The sequence below is a fragment of the Labrus mixtus genome, chromosome 10 (genome assembly GCF_963584025.1).
Source record: "Labrus mixtus chromosome 10, fLabMix1.1, whole genome shotgun sequence".
NCBI lineage: Eukaryota > Metazoa > Chordata > Actinopteri > Labriformes > Labridae > Labrus > Labrus mixtus.
Window position 1 is genome coordinate 27,828,760 of NC_083621.1, and position 21,372 is coordinate 27,850,131.

The following is a 21,372-nucleotide window of genomic DNA, read 5'->3' on the forward strand; positions in this document are numbered from 1 at the left end:
CATGGAAACTCTTAACTTGGAAGAAATACAGGGATTTAGGGGACCTGAGGGGAAGGACAGGTTAGCCATGCAGGGGGTCAAACGTGGACTCACACCCTGCTGCATTGGCTGAAAAACAACAACACTCTGATCAGAGTAGGTCGGGTCAAATATATGCAAACACTCTCAGGAACACTCACAGGAAAGTACACTCAGGCAGGCCCATGCACAAGCCCACACAGGGCTTACTCATAGCTCTGGCAAAACAACATATTTCAAGGCGTTAAACGGAGGAAGAGATGGGGGGGCAAGGGAGGGGGTTGTCAACAGATCATTTGGAAACATCTGGGTCCACAATCAGCTTCTCCCTCCCTCTAATTAACTCCCCCCTGCATCCTCATATTTCTTCTCCATCCTGCCCTTTCCAAGATGCATCTTTTTCGCCAAAAAAATTCTCTCCTCTGTGATTCTTCACTCCCCCCTTCCCATATTTTTTTCCATCTTTTTCTTTGCAAAAACAGACCCATATTCCTCCAGTCTGACTCTCATGCAGCACTCTCAAAAGCAGGCACACTCGCTCAAAAAAAATCAACAAAAAATACCAGAGGAAGGCACAAATATACACACGGTTTGATGCAAGGTTGGTTTCTAATGCCATCGTCATGGTAACGCTCCCTCGCTCCTTTGCTAACACAAACGAACAGATCCCAGGAATCTGTGTGGATTCTTATGTAACCGTACAAACCCCACGCACAGATAAAGAGACAGACTAAAAGACAGACAGACAGATAGACAAGTGAGTCAGTGGTAGACCACATAGTGGGAGCATCTGTCATCAACGTTATACCTTTCAATGTGACAAGAACAGTATGTACCGCTGTGATACTTCAGCCTCATTAGGAGACAAGCTGGAGCACACACACACGCGCACACACACACACCCCCACACACACACACCCCCACACACACGCGCACATCAGAGGTTTCTTTGGAGCTAAGTTAACCTATCGAGAGGTGGAAATAGATGTTTAACAAATGATGGCAACACCACTGGCTCATGTAGCAGCATACTAATTACTGCTTCTCATCCCTGAGGGCACTGTACATGGAAATGGTGGTTGGGAAGTAAGTATGGGGGGGTGGGGGCAAGAACGGGGTCAGTAAAGGCATCACCATAGAAATAATGAAGTGGCTGCAAATTTCTTATGGCAGAGCAACATGAGAGAGAAGCATCGGGCGTACAAAAGGGAGATAGCCACTTTTGCTGGCCTATTTCTGTATGGTTTTAGTGTGAAGGAATGAGCAACGCACATGAGTACATGACATCCTGTGTTGGACTGCTTGGGAAAGGAAAGGCATTGGAGTGTCAGAAAGCTGCTCCAACTCCTCAGCAACTTGTTTACCTCAAGTATGGAGTATTACATCTGTTGTTTTTCAACGGCCTTGGAGCAGTGATGATACATTAGTGTGTCACTGGTGTTTTATATACCAGACGTCTGGTGTTTGATTTATTACAGGGTGCCACACAGGTGGACATGTTTAGGATGATTTAGTCGTTCCATTGTTGAGGGGAAGGCTCGTTTGATGCACGAAGACATCAAGTTCACTCACTAAGGAATTTAACAAACCTGTAGCTTCTTTTAAAACCAGTAGAAAAAGGTTGTAACTTGTGCACACGTTCATGAAATCAGAGTATGAGCAGAAGCAGTTTGGACCTGCAGCCTGGAGGCAGATTGATAGATATGCAATAACAGTTTAAAGGATAAAGGGAATGATACTTTCCCCACCTCATCACTTATCACAAAACAAATCTGTTAGGCATTGCAGTGGTGAGATCCACATGAGACATCCAAAGCTAAGTCATAATTTAAATCTTTGCAAATCCTGCAGACATACAAAACAAAGCTTTTAGAAATACAATAAATACTCCAACTATATGCCATATTTACCTTTGTGAAGACTTATAAAGTGGCCAGCAGCTGACAGTTCTTAAGTCCAAATAAAACTAATAGAAGTCAAAACTCTTTTTCATCTTATTGTCTGCTAACTTCTCCAGAGCGCATTTGATTAGGAGCCATTATGTCGTTACAGTAGACATACAGGTTTCTAGCTGTGGCTAATCTGCAGCCCCTGTCCTTGGCTAGGCTTTTATTACAAAAACAGAAGCATTAGACTTAAATAAATAATTATCCTGGAAGTTCAAAACACTATAAGTACACAAACTATGATATGATATATTACAACATTAGTATACCCAGTCTTGTATTCAGGTAGCTGGTTGACTTGGTTTCAGGATTAAAAATATTAATTTAATATTAATTAATATATATATCATACAAAACAAGTGTAATTTTCATCTGTTTTCAGGGGAACCAGGATAATAAGACAGAATAGCTAACAGGATTCATACCATTCAATCAATACTGTTCAATTTAATCGTGTTAGCCAATTACTTGCTCAGGAGCCACTCGCTGTGGACAGCCCCCTCACTCTGACATCTGTTTGTGCATGTGTTTATTTCTGCCTATGTTAGCATTTCTCAACAACAGAGTAAAAAATTGACTGCTCGTGGTATTAATAAAGATTATCCTCCTAATTTCCAATATGGAGAACACCATCGATGGGCTTCAAAAGTCTGCTTCAGAAACCAATGGGTGACGTGACTGAGACTATGTATTAATGCCATTTGACATCATATACATTCCTACATTTAGCAGTTGAAGATCAACACTGACGCAGCTGTAACTTCTTTTGCAACTGTGTGATGCAAAACATCATGCCTAAAACAACTCAGCATTTCTCCCTCCCCTTGTTCCTGCTCACTCTACTTGTGCCTGGGAAAGCCAGCTTCTATGTGAAGGTCAATATTAAGAGCTGCATGTATTTTACATTACAACACATGTTCAAAAGAGTGCACTTACTTATCATGCCCCACTATGGAGAAGGATTCAAATGTATATTGTACAACATCGTTTACTATAAGGAACATATTATATCATATTATATTTCACTGGTGGAAAAAAATGCTAATTAGCATTTTGCTGTAAACAATAAGAGCAGTGCATCTGCTACTTATGCATGGGTAAATGTAACAGCACCAATGTTAGTGTATGTCCATGTCAAATAAATGAATACATACAAATAAATAAATTGTTATTTAAATGTCCATACACTAATCTGAGCAGTTGCTCCATGTACCTGGTGAGGCTGTATCTGTGTCACAGCATGCTAATAGGATGCTAAACTGACAGGTAGCACAGACCCTGTAGCTGTGTTTCACGATGCTATGAGGAGGTGAGGAGGCATGCTAATCTTCTGCCAGAGGTTTGCTTACAATTGGCTCCTCGAAATCGTCCATGTTTGTGAAAGCTTTCTAGAGGAGCCAATCATCTCCCCTCACTCTAAGAGAGAGTGTGTCCGTTTATGGCACAGTCTGTGGTGCATGAAATCTGACTGTCAGGGTCTGCTGACACGCGCAGACAGATTTACGCACACACAGAGACAAACACACACCAAAGCTGATAATTGGTCTCATGAAGCTGAAGGACAAGAACAGCAAACATTTCACCCTCCTGTCTTTGTGGGGCGTCGGAGTGTGCGAGTGGTTTTCAGTGTTGCAGTTCAAACACCTTGGCAAAAAGTCTCGCCCTCGTGAAACCAGGCAATTTCCCTGTGAGGGCATCTAAGTGTGACAGCAGCAGGTGCCTAATGGGCAAAGCTTAGGAAACAGGGCATTACCAAAATCCAGCAAACTCAATTGTATTAATCCCCAGGATTAGCAGTTTTAATTCTGAACAGTTTGAAAAGTCTTATTTCCTAACGGAAAACGGCAGCAGCACGTGAGGGGAATGTTCGACTATGTTACGCCCTGTTTGAGCTGAAAGGGGTTGTTTAAACTTCAGACCGAAGCTGTAGTGACACAGTTTGGAAAAAAAAAGAGGAGCTGTGCTGGAGAAAAAAACATGACCACAAGTCTAGGACTGGAATCAAAGTATCCTGTCAGAATGTTTTGGACACGTTTACCTTCAAATCTCTGCTCTACCTGTCAGTGATGAGGAGCCCACTTCTTTCTAATTAACCCTGAAATCAATCCCTTGTTGACATCGAGGACCCATTATCTTAACCCCTGTCTGCACATTAACCCTAAAACCACTGAAAACTGTCAGTTTTAATCTCCATCCTTGCCCTGTCCTCCCGTCTCTCTTACACACACACACACACACATGCAGCTTTCAAGTACGGGATTTAGATTACAGTGAAGCGTCACATAGCTTCATGATAATGAAGTGTGTGTACTCCGTGGGTGAGCCTTATTGGAATTCATGTGACGTTTGTTGACTCCCTTCATATAAACAGGTGGCTGTGTGCAGATAACGTACAGCATATTGTGCAGAAGCACGCACGCACACAATCATCTGGTGTTTTTTTTTTTCTTTCCCAAAAGCAGTCAGAGGGACATTTAATAATCTCTCTATTTCAGAAGGAGAGAGCCAAAGTCTTTCAGGTGTATGAGCAGGGATTCCAGAACAGATGTCACCTGGTTTCCACACTGTGTGCAACTGCAACAACAAAACCAAACAACATTTGTTTTTGTTGCTACTGCTGCAGAATTTGTGTAAACAAAGGCTGCTTCTGTCTGTTCCCCACCCACTGCTCCTGGTCTCTCAGATATGCTTCCTTTATGGTATAAAGGCTGTGTTTGACCATGTTAGATGACTGCGAGGTCACGTGAGTCGAGTGGATGTGAGAGCTGGACACTTTTTTAATGAGGAGGATGGTGAATGGGTACACGTTTATGTTTGTGGTCTTTGTTTTCAGAGTGGTATAAATGATAAGCTGAAGCACATGTGCACATGCCGTTATTTACTCCATGATTGTTAAGTTAACAAGAACCTGACCGTCTCCTTTGTGATCCATTGGCCCAGCCATTCACTGGCCCCATCATCCACTGGCCCTGTCGTCCACTGGCCCCGTCGTCCACTCCATCATCCACTGAACCTGTCGTCCACTCCGTCATCCACTGGCCCCGTCATCCACTGGCCCCGTCATCAATGATTTAGGATCAGAACATTTAAAAATGACACACAGAGTATTTATGTTTGCATGCTTGTGTGTCTGTATCCGTGGGAGAGCTTCTTTCTATGATCATAACTAAAGAAACGTTTCTCTTGTGTACTCTGTCTCTTGGCTGTCTTTGCCAACACCACGTCTACACGCCGACCTTGCCACTTCAGACCTGGTATCCGACCTCGGTATAGATCTCTTGTTACAAAAAGCTCCATAAAACAGAGCAACAGAGCTGACAGTCATCATGATTCATCACGGCTGAATTAAACACACGTCACACTGAGCAGGAAGGATTTTAGAAACCTGTTAAAGGAGTTTGAAATGATGTTTTGTTTGTGTATAACCAGGACTCACATTTTGAAGGAAAGACAGATAGAAGACAGAGCTAAAAGTGATGTGTGTCTAACTGCTGCCCATTTTACTTCTGTTGGGTCTCAAATTAGTCAGCTACCTGGCTGCATTTCCTTCCATTAAAAAGTGCACCAGAGACTGTTACCGTCTAGGTCCCCAATAGACAATTGGACTGTAAGTTATATATAACTCAGTGCTCCTTTGACAAATAATGCTCGCTTTGAAAGCCGCTATGACTCACTCAGCCCACACAGCTTTTATTTCAATGTTACAGTTAATCATTATAGTCCTCTTACTGTATAAGGTCACCATGGGTATTGATAGAAAAAAAACCCAATGGGAAGGCCGAGAACAAAATGCATTTTCTGATTGATTTAGTAGAACAAGAAAATAACATGCTTTTAGCAGGATTATAATAAAGAGAGAAATGTAACTAAATATTGAAAAGACTTTCCCTAGAAATAGATGTATCTGGGCAGACGGCTGCAGCGCACTTTGTACTGTGATGCTTTTGTTTGTGTAGGAATACTTTTGATATATTTCTTTTACATTTTCCTTAATATTTGAGTTCCCTGTCATTTTCAAAATCCCAAACTTTTAGCTGAACTAGTCACTCCAAAGCACACACTGAGCTACCGTCTGCATTATGAGAGCAGCCACTCTCAAATATAACAAGGACTCTGATTGAGTTTAAAGACCAGACAGTGTGCTGCTCCTCTTCTTTTGGGAAAGGATTGTGAGAATGGAGAAGTGGTGACTTTGTTATGATGAATGTGTGTGTGACTGTGTGTGCAGCTGCTGAACCAAGATGATCATCATTTCCTTAAAACATCAAAATAGTTCCAGTTGTTTTGTTCTTTTTCACAAATAATGATACAACAGCTCTTCTTTGGTATTTATGAGGGAGATTATAGCAACAGGGCTGGTGGAAACATCATTAGAGTACTCCCTTACACTAACATCAGGATTATATCTACACCCTTAACAGGAGAAAACACTTTACTGAGCATTTGTGTGGATTCTTACAAAAATCAGAAACTTGCTATTAGCCAAATACTGCAAAAAAAAAAAAAATCATATAGACAACATTAAACATTAATGCAGTGAAGAGTTTCTGAGATGAATTTAAGATGAGCTTTCAGTTTTTCACATTCTTGATGAATTCAGCAGAAACTGCAAAACTATTTGAAAGATGGCTGACTTGTTGTTTGACAGTTATTGCTCCCGGCTAGTTTAGCCCGCAACACTGCTAAAGTCACATCTCCCTTTATGAATCTTATACTATAATGTTTAGAGTTTCTGAACTCGCAAAGAAGGGAGTGGACTCTCTCTGAATACAAAGGCTCTTCAACTTCTAGCTAATGCACTACTTTAGCTTTAGCGTCTCCCAAAGAGGTGAAACAGGGAGACGAATGAAAGTTTTCACCACAAGCGGGGTCTTAAGGGAACTAGTTGGTTGTCAGATTGAGGCTGGCAGTCAATCCCTCAGGACCTTTTTTCTTTTTTCCCTTTTCCATTAACGTGTTTATAACAATTCAGTGCAGCAGTGCTGAGCTCATATGGCACACCTTAGTTGTCACTCACAGATCCCTCTCTTCTGTTCATTTACATTTCCTTGAACTCTGAGAGTTATTAACTTACTATGAATGTGGTGTGTGTGTGTCAGGCCTGTTGGTGGATATACATCATCAATTGTGCAAACATGAATACTCAACACATGTCATGACATAGATGGTTCTGTTGGAAAAGGTTTGACCATGAAAAGCAAATTAAGCTCAAATCTTCATAAAAATTAAGAATTAGTAAGAATTCTGCAAATCTGGAAACATTTCAAACTACAAACTCAAGACACTAGATCAGTTAACAAACAATATTCATATCAAGTTAAATAGTTAAATCAAAGTCAGGGTCGATAAAAACAGAAATGCTACCATGGCCTGAATTATTGGAAGAATGTGTTTTCACTGTACTGGATCCAAAGCAGAGATAAAACTTTAACAAATGCTTTAAAAGAAGAATATATGATTTTTTGATCCAGTAGATGTCGCTGTTGAGCAACAGCATGAAACCAAAACAACTCACACTGCATTGTTGTGTTAGCATGCTAATGCTAGAATCTTCACACTGCATGTAAATTTACCTGAAATGACCGTGATCTAAAAACGCTTATGTGACATTCAATTAAGCAGTGAGTACAGTATGTTATTCTTCTTTTCTCTAGTCCCTCAATTAAACAACTTTTATACACGAGGGGAGGAGTCAGCCGGCCGTCCATGTAAACACGATGTAGATACGGCTTGGAAAGCATCAGACTCGGGTGTTACACTCATTGTAGACAGTCATGACTCACAGAGGATATACTTGATATCTGCTACACTTAAATGTCACACATTCAGCCTTTAACACACATGTTGCTGGCCTCATATACAAACCATACATCCAAGAAACCTAAAGAAGTCTGGACTCCATGGGGGGGGGGGATTTATTATGTCAACGCTCAGAATTGTTATTCTCCAAACACATCACCCACCCCATAGAGTCCAAGCTCCAAAGTATTTCAGTCAAGACACATCTCCATGTTATTCATTGTAATAAATAATTGTCTTAATTGACTTGTCTCTCCTGATTGATTTATGCTTCATTATTTCATTTGATAACTACTTTGTGTGACTGCGATGGGATGGGGGAGAGCGGAGGTGTGGCCAAACAGCAGTTTTTAATTTGTTTTGGTTTCATACTGGTGCTCAATGTGCGACATCTACTGGATCAAAAAGTCGCACATTCTTCCTTTAATGCTGTGTGCTTTATTTATTTATATATGAAATAATCCCCTCTGATACAGGGGGAAAGAAGCTGCCTTACTGTAGAAACATTTAATTCCTAATTGTTATTTTAATTGCTGTAATAAAAAACATTGCGACGCACTTAATTCTGGATTCCTCAAGGCAACATTTCATTCATCCTAAACTCTTCCTGCCTTTAGCTTTTAAACGTGTTTGTGTTGTCACTCATTTGTTCATTAAATTCACTGATGTGTGGATTTAAAGGACCGATGATTCGCTTAATCTACGCTAGCCACCAGTTGTGTGTGTGTGTGTGTGTGTGTGTGTGTGTGTGTGTGTGTGTGTGTGTGTGTGTGTGTGTGTGTGTGTGTGTGCGTGTGCTAAATGTTTTTCATTTATCCCTGAGAGGAAGTGGAGAAACACAAGAAGAGGAGACGAGGGAGTGAAGTTGAAAGAGAGAAGATGCGTGGAGGATATTTACTTTGATGTGTTAAGCTTTGTAAATAATGCTTAAGCTCACCCTAAAAGGAAAGATATTTCAAGAAGAGTTATGTCACTCGCACACAAACACACACACTGACTATGGTGGGCTTCAAACTCTTAGACTGCCATTTCTCCTTGATGCCTGAAAAGGTATATTACTAACGCGTTTGGCTTTTTATAGCTGTGCTCTTATCTTCCGTCCATCTCTTCCTCTCTTGGTTCCTCATCCCTCATCTCTGCCTCCACCTCCTCTGCTCCCTCTGCGCTCTTACCCTTCTTCTCTTTTCATCTCTGTCACTGTCCCCCCAGCTGGCTAGGTGAGATAACTCCTCCACACCGAGCTACTCGCAGCTCATTGGCCAGATGAGGGAACACAGGGCACCAATCAAACACAGAATCATCAGGTTGTGGAGACCATGAGCTGAGGTATAGAGCCTTTATCTGGTCCAGCTGATTCTTAACTATGTCCCAAACAATCTTACCAAACTCTCCTGAAACACGCTCCACTCTGCACATGAGCTCTGCTCAGTCTAACATGTAACTCCTGTTTGAACAATCAGATGTGTTTGAGAGATAACTCAGGACTCTCACAGTGAGGCTCCATATCGGACTTCCTTCCTTCTGTGGGTCTAAGGCTGATAAAAGTCCCTGGCTGTGTTTCATTTTGGTGAATGTGATTGGTAATTACACTCCTCACTGCCAACACTCACACTTACCCAGTACTCATCTTTTTATCAACTTGGATAATCCAAAATAACTCGACTTGTGTGCAGCGGTGAATATATCGGCGTGTAGTCTAATCCTAACGAGTCCTAAAGAGTACAGAAACTTTTTCACCCAAGCTGAAGAGAACGACATGAACCACGTCACAAAAACAATTATGAACGACATGATGGTAGAAAAGTCAAGGTGAATTGTCAACCATGACAAAACAAGACATTAAGATTCTACAGTCATGCTAGCAGCTCTGTTAGCCATTCGGTATACAAAAAGGAAAATGCTGATATCAGCATGTATCATATGTAGACCAGCTCCTAGTTACGCTGCTATAGACTTAGACTACCGGGGGGAACTGGCACTTTAATATCTTATCTCTACCCCCCTATCTGTACATCTCAGTTACTAACCACATCTTTTCCTGGTAGCTCCTGATCTCTCTCAGGTCCCTCGGGATCGTTGGTGGACGGCCTGCCTGAACAACCCCCCCGCCCCCTTGTTCCCTATCCCTCTTCCTGCATCTTATCCCATCGCCCCCTATCCTATTCTTCAAGCCCGGCACAGTTTCAGTAGATGGCTGTTCAGTGGTGAGCCTGGATTTGCCCAATATTTCAGCCTGCTAAAAGGAAGTTTTTTCTTGCCACTGTAACTTTTGCTTAATGTTGCTATGTTGCTCATGGTGGATTAAGCTGGTTCTTTGTAATATAGCAAAGAGTAAGGTCTTTTACCTGCTTTTTGTAACATAACAATGAGCATGGTCTTTTTTATCTGCTCTTTTGTAAAGTGTCTTGAGATAACAATTGTTATGAATTGGCACTATACAAACGAAGATTGATTGATTGATTGCATAGTTCAGCATGTTAGCATGCTAACAGTTACTGTTAAAAGCAGTGTAGCTGAGCTTGATGGGAGTGTCATTAGCTCAACAATACGTTTTACATCATAAACAGAAAGGTGCCGCTCGATCAGAAAGTAAAAGAATCACCAAAATGTTTGAATTCATCTTGAGGTGAAAAAAAAGATTTCTGCAAGTGCTGATCCAATAGCTGTGAAGAAGCCGACATTACCATCCACACAGCCATGCTGCTCATTTGGCCAAAACAGAACAGAAAAAGTGTGAAAGAGTGCAAAAAGAGAGCAGGAAAAGTTGGAGCTGGGTGAATGGTTTGCACACTATACATGCTCTGTGGAGTCAATACAGATGAAATAGACTGCTGCTGCTTATTTACTCACCTCTTAACATTTAGATATATGTTCTATCTTCATAAACCTGTTTCCTAAAATGAACATAAACCAGCACAACAAATCAACACAAATCGAAGGGGTCTTATAATGCATGCTTATCTGCCATGTTCAGGACTGTCAGTTCTGCTTGACTTGAAGCTTCACTGCTCAATTGAATCATTAATTTCTGCACTCATGTGAATCTCCTGCTGTCTCTTAGCTTCACGCTAAACCACTAGTCACTGCTAACTGCCGTGAAACTCTACTCCCCATTAACACGAGTATGAAAGAAAACTGTGTTGGGAAATGTGTGAAGAGAGTTTGTTTTAATCACATTAGTAACATTAGGACTCAAGCTGTTACGAGGCGCCATGACTGAGTGCTGAGGGTTGAGTGCCCCCTGGTGGTACCTCGCTGACTGTTCGTCTCAGAGCAGAGAAATGTCAAACAGTCCTGTGCTGCCATCAAGTGGTCAGACCGCAAATTACCATGTTTTTTTTTTTTAAACTGTGCACAGACTAATTCTCCTCTATATCTTCTAAATTGGTCAATGTGTTATTCCTTGAACATTATCTACTTTATAACATCTTAAACTGCACTATGTTGCCGTCTCACCCATCCAGAGACGAACAACACCCAAAGCTGGAAAAGGTTTACTGGTCTATAACCATCCACCAACGAGCGCCTGTCTGACAGTTCATTTGGCTGTTTAGTCTGACCTTTGTCAGCGAGCATCACTTCTCCAAGCTTCAAATGTGAAAACATTTCAAACAGAAAGGTTAATAGGAGGGCTGGGGCCAATTCAGAGAAGGTCAAAGATCTTTCCCTCTCACGTAGAATATCACAAAAAAAAAAAAAAACAACTCAATAAAAAACATCCGTGTGAAAGGCTGATTCAGAGAATGATTTGAAGAGCATTGGTACATAATTAGCTCCATTGGGCCGTCACTAGGACTAACTTATTAGGTGTTGTTTGTACTGATCAACAAGCTCCATGTAGAGTGAAAGCAAATCAGGAAAGCATGTTGAATGTGTTAGTTTGCATAAGGTTTCTCTTTAATAAGCAGTTCCACACATTGACCAGTAGGTGGTGCTGCAGCCTCTGTTCAGAGTATTCATGACCACGTTGTAATGCAGAAAAGCCCAAAGTCATCCAGTAATGTGATGTCACACATTAACACAGTGCTCACCAGGACATTGCTGGGCTCCCTTGTGTCATTTCAAAGGTTGAGGTCATGTTGACTCATCATCACTTTTCTATTCTGAGACGAGCGCCGATAGAAACGGCCTCCCTGGCTGCATCTGCAGGCCGTAACTGAACCTCTGTGAACATTAAACAGTTCAGAGCAGCAGGTTTCATGATGTCAGCAGAGGGACATGAGCTCTGCCCGTCATGCCTTTATTAAAGCCTGATGTAATCAAGGGGCTGCTTGATCAGTTGTAAAATAAAGGATGTGACTAATAATGTTTAAAGCTTGCACACAGAGACAGCAATGAAAGCTCTAATGCAGACAACATTTGACTGAAATAGGTTTTCAAATACACTTTTATTTGCTATATTTTTAAGGTAATATAAGCATATATATTTAATACAACTCATGAATACCTCTTGTTTCATGAATTGCTTGTTCTGTCAGGAAAAAAGGAAACTGCAGAAAATCACTCAATGAAAAGGAATTAGTTGGATGGTGATTTTTCTCAAATCTTTGTTTTATCTGACTCAAAAAGAAGAAATGAATTTAATAAAGTTCATAATCACAGGGCATTAAGACATAAATCATTTATTTTCAGATTTTCTTAAACAATGAACTAAATTTCAAAATAACTGCTTCAAGATTTTCAGTAATTTATAATCAAATAATCTTTTATTTATCGGTTGTTCTCATGAGAGATCAGCCTTGTAGTCATGAGTGATCAGGTGTGTGTCGGTTATTTAATGATGACAAGATGACTGAAGTGGTGTTTGGTATTTATTTCCATGCTGAATATTGTGTATTTGTGTAAAGGACCTTTTAAAGGATTGGCTAAATGACATTGTGACCATGAATAGTTTGGCTCTGCTCAGTGCTATAATCAGGTCTCTGTAAAAATAAACATAAATATGTATAAATAGGGTTCTCTACAGAGCTTTGACTTAAAGAAGCGTGACGGTATTCTTGGGTCATTTTATTTTTGAGTACATATTTGTGCAAAGAGGCAGCAGCCGAGCCAATCCAAGCTTCTATAAGAAGTTGTTAAATTGATGATTTTGTAAATGGGGTTTGGTGGCTTTAAAGAGAGAGATGTACCGGCTGTTTCTGGTTCAAAAAAATATATTTCTAAATATTTATTATTCATTTAGACCCCAAAATATATGGAAATAGGATCCAGGTTTCAAAATTACAAGAATTACCTTTTAAGCAAGAACTGGTATAAACTATAATACCGGCTTTAATTCTGAATGCTCAGAAGATATCAATACATGTATGATATCTCAGATCATTTTGACTAGGCACGTTGATTTGATGGTCATTTGATGGAATCATTGATCGGTTTTGTGTGCGTTTTCCTGTGAAGCTCTTGTGTGTATGAATGTCCTTCTAGGGATGGGCACTGCAGACCATCTCAGGCTATAACTGTTGTGGTATGCAGCACTGGTCCATGCCTTACTGGTGCCGGTAAAAATAAACATGACACATAAAAAAGTATTGAAATAAAAACATGTCCCTATAAAAAGAAAAAAAGTCATTACATGACTCAGTACAACGTCTTAAATATTCATACAGACACATTGATACCTCAGCATGTGATGGATATTATAGAGGCTATAGCTACGAGTCACAAGACATAGAAATCATTTACAGATTATTCTGATTATCTAGAAGAGAAGGCTCAAGACCATCTCATGCAGAGTCACTCCGACATGCTCAGCAGAAACAGATTGTTACAATATTACACAAAATCAATCCCAGATAAGCCTAACAGTACAGTTGCTTCCTATCAGTGGTTGGTTTCCCTCCAGTCTTTCCCTCGAGAGCATTAATATTGATGCCGAGAAGGGAGGCTGACCAAGCTCTCAGTCACTCTCTCTTGCCCATCTCTCTCTCTTTCTCTCCCCCCTCCCTCCTTCTTAAACCCACACCCTGGATACAGGCGGGCGTGCACACACCGGCAGATTGACTCAGCTTCCGTATCGCTCTCCCTTCTCCATCTCTGTGTCTCTATCCCTCCCTGCTCTCTCCGCTGGTGGATTTTAGCCCCCTGCTAACACACCGGTAAGAATGAATCAGCTCTCCTTCGAGCATTGTTTTTTAAATTTCTCTCAGTGTGTGCGTGTGTCTATTTGCTTTTATTTTAATGATGTCTAACAAAGGATCAGGGTGTGGCTGGGTGAAAAGAAGCAGGCTGCTGACGGTGGAAACGGGATGCTGAGGGTGATAGTGGTGATGATGAAAGAACAATGGAGCACATGTTTTGAAGAATTAAGGGGAGATTATGGATGCTAATGTTATCATCAAGACTTGGCAGAGCCGGATACACACACCTTTGTAGCTTATGACAAATGATCCAACGGGCCTCGTTTCAGGAACCGCATTGAAATTCTGGCCATGCGCTATGTCGCACTGATTCTATTAGGCCCCATTCACATTGACACGAGTAAGATTATTTAATTTTACAGTAGCTTGGTGTGCAGATGACTGGCTGAAGGCTGGTGGGCTTGTCACATTTCCACAGCAGTCTCTGACAGAGCAATGGTTCAGAGAGGCGTGACTGGGCCCCGACTGTGCAAGACAGATCAGTCAGACCTGAGGCTAGGTCAGGAATATGACTGCAGTGGAGCCTGTGGTGGAGCACTGGCTGGATCCAGCAGGCTGCAGGGGTGGATGCAGAGAGAGAGAGAAAAGGGAGAGAGAGAGAGGATGCAGAGGGAGAGAACAAAGACCTCAGCCTGGGAGAGAGGAGAAAAGGTAGAGACAAAGAAGATCAGACAGATGGGTAAAAATAGGTACATGTTAGTTGCATAGGCATTTTGGTGAGAAGAATATCAAGGCAGAGCGTGTGTGGGAGGCGGCCACCACTCACAGACGTGCATGAGAACGTGTCTGCACAGAAAGGGAGTGGCTACGACATGTGCTGCTCAGTCGGATACAAAGACAGAAAAATCTCATTAAGTGTCAGATAAAAAGATTACAATAAAGAGCCCTCGTTATGATTGTCAATCATTGCTATTATTCTGTAGAATATGTAAAATATGTGTATAATATCTATAATGTCACAGTGTATTATCTTTATAACTGCTGACAGGAAAGGTCAAATATGTATGCTCAGGTTTTTTCTCATCTTTCCCAGCTAAAATGTCTGACAAGCCTGACATGACTGAGGTCGCCCGCTTCGACAAGACAAAGCTGAAGAAGACAGAGACAAAAGAGAAAAACCCTCTGCCCACCAAAGAGAGTGAGTGACCCCTCGTGTCTACAGTGTGTCTGTGTCTCTGGGCAGAATGAAAGCCTCAGTTCCCTGCAACAATTTTCCTGTCAGTAGCTGCTCGTCGCCTCAAGTGCTGTCAGCAGAATACACGCTCGACAAGCAGAGCAGCAAAAAAGCTCATTGTTGCAACATCAGCAGATAACTGATGCAACAGAGGATCCAAAAGCATGAATGCCGCTAATGTATTCACTAAAACAAATTTAAGTCTAGCTGGCCTAATCCGTCTGCTTCTTTTTCTTCTTCCAGCGATCGAGCAAGAGAGGAAAGGCGATGCCACACCTTGACTTCTGAGCACACGAAGAAAAAAAGAAGCTGAGATGCCACAGCAAAAAAAAGCACTTTCTTTTGATTATCACAGTATTTCAATCTCTTGCTTTGTCTTCAGAAAAAGGGTGCTCTTGAGCTCCCTGGGGTGCTGTAAGGGGTATATGGCATCCTCACATGGGGGCTCTCTTACCACTAGGGAGGAAAAACTTTAGCCTGGGTGCCTGCCTTGCACTGTTAGCATGTAGCTAGCGTGTCTCAATCGTTGCCAAACTGGGGAGTGGTGTTAGTTGTGTAGTGGGGTAGCACAGGTAGTTAGAAAGGCAGGCCTCCAGGCTAGGGGGGAGGTGGGGAGGATAGGGACTTGGGACTGGAGTCTAATCATGTGGGCTGTTTTCTTAAAAAAAAAAAAAACTTTTTACTTTTCTTTTTGAAATAAATATGAAGACATTCAACCAGACTCTCCTGAATATTCCTCTCTCTGTGTTCTGTCCATGTTTTCATTTCAAGTTGATGCACAAACTCATGGGGAGGGGATTAAACAAGCAGAAATAATACACAATACGACTGAATAGTCTGGTCCACCTACAGCTGGTCTATACAGTTTATAAAATATTGCATTATATCATTATGTATGTGGCACTTATCATCTTATGATGCCATAATATAAATGCATTGTTTCTATGACAACCTAAGAACACAACATTCATCTACAGTGTTACGTTATGTATTAAGTTTTGAAAAGTTAATGCTCAACAGAGGGCCATATGTCAGATCACTCTGCTACTTATTTTCATCCCTAAGATTCCTTTAAGCTTACGTGCAGCAAACATTTGATTATTAAGAATAAACATAATTAATTAACACAAAGGTTAATACTCAACATTAAAATCATTATGCATTGATACAGATGTCTGAATGTACCGATACAAAAGAGTAAGTGAATAAGTCATTCACTCAACTCATGAAGAAATATTCTATCTTTTTTGTTATATTGATTTAACAAGGTAGCTAGCCTGCCACCAGTTCATGCTAACATGCTAACTGGTTTCCAGCTATCACTGGAGCCTCAGTGGGTTTATTATTGGATAAACAACTGGATCAAACTTCACCGTTAAAGTCGTCAGAAACACAAAAGAGGAATAAAGTGTTAATATGATAAAAGTTTAACAGATGTATTTTGGTTTTGGTTGAGACGTTTTACAGCCCAAACAATTCATTGATAAAATCATGACATAGGAAAGGTTCAGGTCACTATATTTGTATCTGTAGGTTTGTTTGTTGAGAGAGTTACATAATAAAGCACAAACTGTACAGTGGTGAGGTACATAGGCAAAAGTGCAGAAGTGCATGAAGTACTGAGACCCCAGACAAAGTAAATTGGCAGACTAACAGACAATCAACCCGTTGGGTATAAGAAGCCATGCTGATTCAGTGAATATTAACAGATATATCAGTGTAGTAGTTTTAAGACTGGAAGTTAAAAAAAAAAACACTATTGTGGTTTTTCTATTCTGTCTCTTTTGTTGCTGTGGTTATGATGGGCTAGCTGGTAGCTGTGGGAGCCTAATGGAGGCTGATGTGTTGATACAGTGAAGACAGTGAGGATTGATGACGCAACAAATTATTCAATCAAAGACACTATGAAAAAAATCCTTCATGAAATAAAAGTATAACTTTGAGAACAATAGAATTAGAACTAAAATAATATATAATAACATACAATCAATAAGTGAAAAACTAATTTATATATAATTGTATTATTTGGTCTGTATTAAAACAGATACGTTTTTAGGGTTAGGGTTAGCCTACTTTTTTTTTACATTTGAATTAAATAACCGAATTTCATAGCCGCCAACAACAATGGTCATTTATGACCCAGAATCCGTCCCTGAGTGATGTCTCTGGCTGGCGTCAGCAGTCCTGCCACCCTTCCTCAGCCTGACAAACTTGTCACCTCCTGAGCCTTTATTGCTCGATTTCTCTCACCTCACGCTGCCATAAATCAGCCGTCAGCCCTCCTAATGTGTCTGAAATGTCTGTTAGAACTCTTTAATTAATGCGCATTTTTACCCCATGTTATTGTAGGCGTAAAGGTCCAGACCCTGCAGTTTCCTCTCTTATGAATTAGCTGGAATACACATCGTCCAACCTTGAATAAAGAAAATGTCCATGAAATGACGAGCACTTTAACTACTACAGTTAGGATATGCGATAAATGGTGGTCATAAATGTATCAAATGATTCCTTTAAAAAGTGACAGAAATATTGTTGAATAAGACAAATGAACAGTAAATTAAATATATTTATTTAACAACCCACGTGAGGTGTCCTCGAGAGTTTCGATGTAGCACCCACGCTGAAACACGCCCAGTGACATACAGTCCTATTGTTTGCTGTTATTAACCCATTCAAATCGCTAAAGAGACAAATTATGAAGCATTTTGATCGCCCTGAATTATTTGGCAGCCAGGTGTTGAGGGGGCTCTAGGTTTCAGTCATATTGCAGTATGAATGAGGGCCATGTCTAATTAGTAGGGATTATCCTCACCTACACCTCTCCACTATTGTGTGCACGACCTCGCCCAGCTGCCCGGCCATTGTCTGGCGCGCACAGTGAATGGTTGTTTTAGCGGATTTTGAGTGGCTTAAAGAGGATTTGACAAGTGTAAGCGATTTCTTTAAAAAAAAAAACTCTTAATGTTCATCGCTAAGCCACTAACTTCTCTCTCATCAAATCACAAAATGAGTATGAAATGACAGAAACTGCAGTGATGACTGTTGATGATGATGATGGCAGTGATCACGGAGCCTAAATCAAGGAGGATAATCAGCGGAATTAAATTGGCTAATCGATAATCCTACAATTCTATAATAACAGCTCTACATGCTTTCAATCCATATAGGCTACTTACTTTTGCAACAGGTTACAACCATTTTTACACCGATATAAGTGACAATACGATATTAAAATCGCTTGTTAAAACTCCTATTTGTTTATTTGTGTAAATTCCAGACTGTTTTCACACCAAGTTGCTTCCCAGGGAAACATCTATTATCCTATTATCACGGCGATGCCAATGTCGCCACAGTGTGAGGCAGTATTTACATGACTATATACCGACAGCTCCTGAAAGACTTTATGGCTTTGTAGTCACTGTCTTTCCCACTGGGACACTGGTGCCATTTCCCAAATTCAAACTCCACATGTATCCTTTTTATCGTCACAGAATAAGGTTAAAATATGTCGACTACTCTTAACTATCTTTACAGTGACCCTATGCCCAAATTCTTGTTCACCAAATTGTCTCCTTGCACCGTTTTAATTTTAAGTTACATCTAAATAAATACGAACAATAAAATGTTTATTATAACTTTATGTTGTGTTCATTTTTTCGTAATGTCCTCCTGAGATAATATGCGATGTTAAAATGTGCTTGGTGTGTTTTATTTCGTGGGAAGAAAGTATGAGGATTAAGGCCTGGGAACGACAGGTGAATGAATGAGGGGCTGTTTCACTGTCTGCGTCACTTCTTTGAAGTGCACTTATGCACCGACGGCTCCTATTTGTCTCTATAGGACGCAGCAATCAATGTCGTCGTTGAAGCCTTTTCACAGCGAAACGTTACCTGCAGGACAAATCTGTCAATCAAAGGGGCATGACCATATAAATATCATCAGCGTGGAGTCCGGCTACAGCTTCAGTTGCCTTCTTCTCTCGTGGTACTCACATCTCTTGGATACAAACTAACAGGACTTAGTGTGGATTACAGCTACGATGGGACCTTTGAATTTTCTCCCAGCCTTGCTTCTATCCATGTGCTGTCATGTCCAGTTTACATTAGCTTGGTATGTCGTTGACTTTTGGATGAATTCGTTAAAAAAAAAAAAAAAAAACACTACACTACACATGTTTATTTTGTGAGATGGTGACCAGATTTTAACGTTGCTGTCTTGTTTCTCTTTCTCTCTATAGGACGGTGAATAACTTCCTCATGACTGGACCAAAGGTAGATATATATTTTGCTTCATGCATCTGGAACCTAGTTGTGCGTAAAGGCGCATCTGGGGCATCCAAACTATGCATTACCTGTTTTTCCACCAAATACTTTTTTATCTAAAGCACAACGCAACTAACTTTAGCCTTTTCTGTCCAAAGGCTTTTCTGACCTATGCCAGCAGTGTGCAGTTGGGCGCACAGAGTGGAATACAAGAGTGTAAACACCAGTTTGCGTGGGAGAGGTGGAACTGTCCAGAGAACACGCTCCAATTATCCACACACAACGGCCTGAGAAGTGGTAAGACATGTGTTTTCATATATGTGGATGTTGGCATGACATGCAGCTGTGAAGTGATGCGCAAGATTCCAGCAAGTGTACAATGTGTTTATAAAAAAGTATGCTTCATTACATGGAGGTAGTTACCAATGGTGAGCCCTGATTTCAATGGTTATTCAAATTAAATTATTTTAATTGTAAAAAACAAAACATACATACGTTGCTTGCTGGACCCACACTGCCTGTTGTTGTTCAATATTAATCTTCTATGAAGCCTTTACGCACGGTTTACGCACGACGTTTGAGAGTAGCCAATGCACATTTTTGTAGTCAAATTTGATCTCAGAGATTAAAATTGTTCTCTCCTTTCTTTGCCACTTGTTGTAGCCACAAGGGAGACATCTTTTGTCCATGCCATCAGCGCAGCCGGGGTGATGTACACGCTCACCAAGAACTGTAGCATGGGTGACTTTGACAACTGTGGCTGCGATGACTCCAGGATTGGACAGACAGGTACATTATTATATTGCTGGTTTCAAATAGACTATGTGAGATTTAACATTTATTGTAAGAGTTGAATTATTAAAGTATTATGATTTTGAATCCCCAGGTGGACGAGGGTGGATTTGGGGTGGCTGCAGTGACAATGTAGCATTTGGAGAGAAGATCTCCAAACAGTTCGTGGACGCACTAGAAGGTGGTCATGACTCGCGCGCAGCAGTCAACCTGCACAACAATGAAGCAGGCAGACTGGTAAGTTATGCTTAAATTCTGACTGGAATCCATGGATTTATTTATTAATCATTTAAATTATCATCAAAAGTGGTGCATTTTGTCGATGGGATTTAAGCATGTCAAAGTGGGTTTTAAATTTCAATATCTTATTCTCTGCGCAGGCAATCAAAGCTACCATGAGGAAAGCCTGTAAGTGTCACGGAGTGTCCGGGAGCTGCAGCATCCAGACCTGCTGGATGCAGCTGGCCGACTTTAGGGAGGTGGGGAGCTACTTGAAGATGAAGCACGAACAAGCGAAGAAGCTGGAGATGGACAAGAAGCCTGCAAGGGCCGGAAACAGTGCAGACAACAGAGGAGCCATCGCGCACACTTTTCGGAGCATCGCTCGGACGGAGCTGATTTACCTGGAGGATTCCCCGAATTACTGTGTCAAGAACCTTAGCCTGGGTTATCAGGGCATGGAGGGGAGGGAGTGTCTGAAGGGGAGTAAGAGCACGGGTCATCGGGAGAAAAAAAGCTGCCGCAGGCTGTGCTCTGAATGCGGCCTCAGAGTGGTGGAGAAGCGCATTGAGGTTGTGAGTAGCTGCAACTGCAAGTTCCACTGGTGCTGCACAGTCAAGTGTGACAAATGTATGCAGGTTGTTACTAAATATTACTGCGCACGTAGAGAGGGCGGAAGAAAACCACAAAACAAAACGAGGCGCAGACACCGCGAGCGTCGGCAATGAAAACCAGATGTTGTAAAGACTTCTCATTACACTCAGCGTTGGGGACATCATTGATTATAACTCTGTATTAGAACATGTTTATTTATATTCACTTGTTCTTATCACCTGGAGCCTTTAAATGCACTTTATCTGATGGATTTCATTTTGCTATTCTATCAGTTCAATTCTTTCAGGACCTAACTTTCCACGCATGCTCACACGCTGGTGTTCGTGATAAGGGACTGATGGTCAGATGTATTGTTTGTCTTCTGTGAAGACTGAAAAATGTCTAATATTTTATGTTTAAATTGTCCAAAT

General features: G+C 41.0%; 1 protein-coding gene across 1 annotated transcript; it reads left to right on the forward strand.

Annotated features, from left to right (window-relative positions):
* Window positions 1–18,176: 18,176 nt before the first annotated feature.
* LOC132981541 (protein Wnt-8a-like) lies at window positions 18,177–21,361 on the forward strand. Its single transcript, XM_061047475.1, has 6 exons — window positions 18,177–19,184; window positions 19,312–19,345; window positions 19,495–19,633; window positions 20,000–20,125; window positions 20,223–20,365; window positions 20,509–21,361. The coding sequence occupies exons 1-6, from the start codon at window positions 19,114–19,116 to the stop codon at window positions 21,073–21,075; spliced, it is 1,080 nt and encodes a 359-aa protein (XP_060903458.1). The 5' UTR covers window positions 18,177–19,113; the 3' UTR covers window positions 21,076–21,361.
* Window positions 21,362–21,372: the final 11 nt, after the last annotated feature.

Coding starts and splice junctions, on each gene's coding strand:
- LOC132981541 (XM_061047475.1), top strand. CDS start 19,114: ATGGGACCTTTGAATTTTCTCCCAGCCTTGCTTCTATCCATGTGCTGT. Junction 19,634..19,999: donor ACACAACGGCCTGAGAAGTG/GTAAGACATGTG, acceptor CACTTGTTGTAG/CCACAAGGGAGACATCTTTT. Junction 20,366..20,508: donor ACAATGAAGCAGGCAGACTG/GTAAGTTATGCT, acceptor TTCTCTGCGCAG/GCAATCAAAGCTACCATGAG.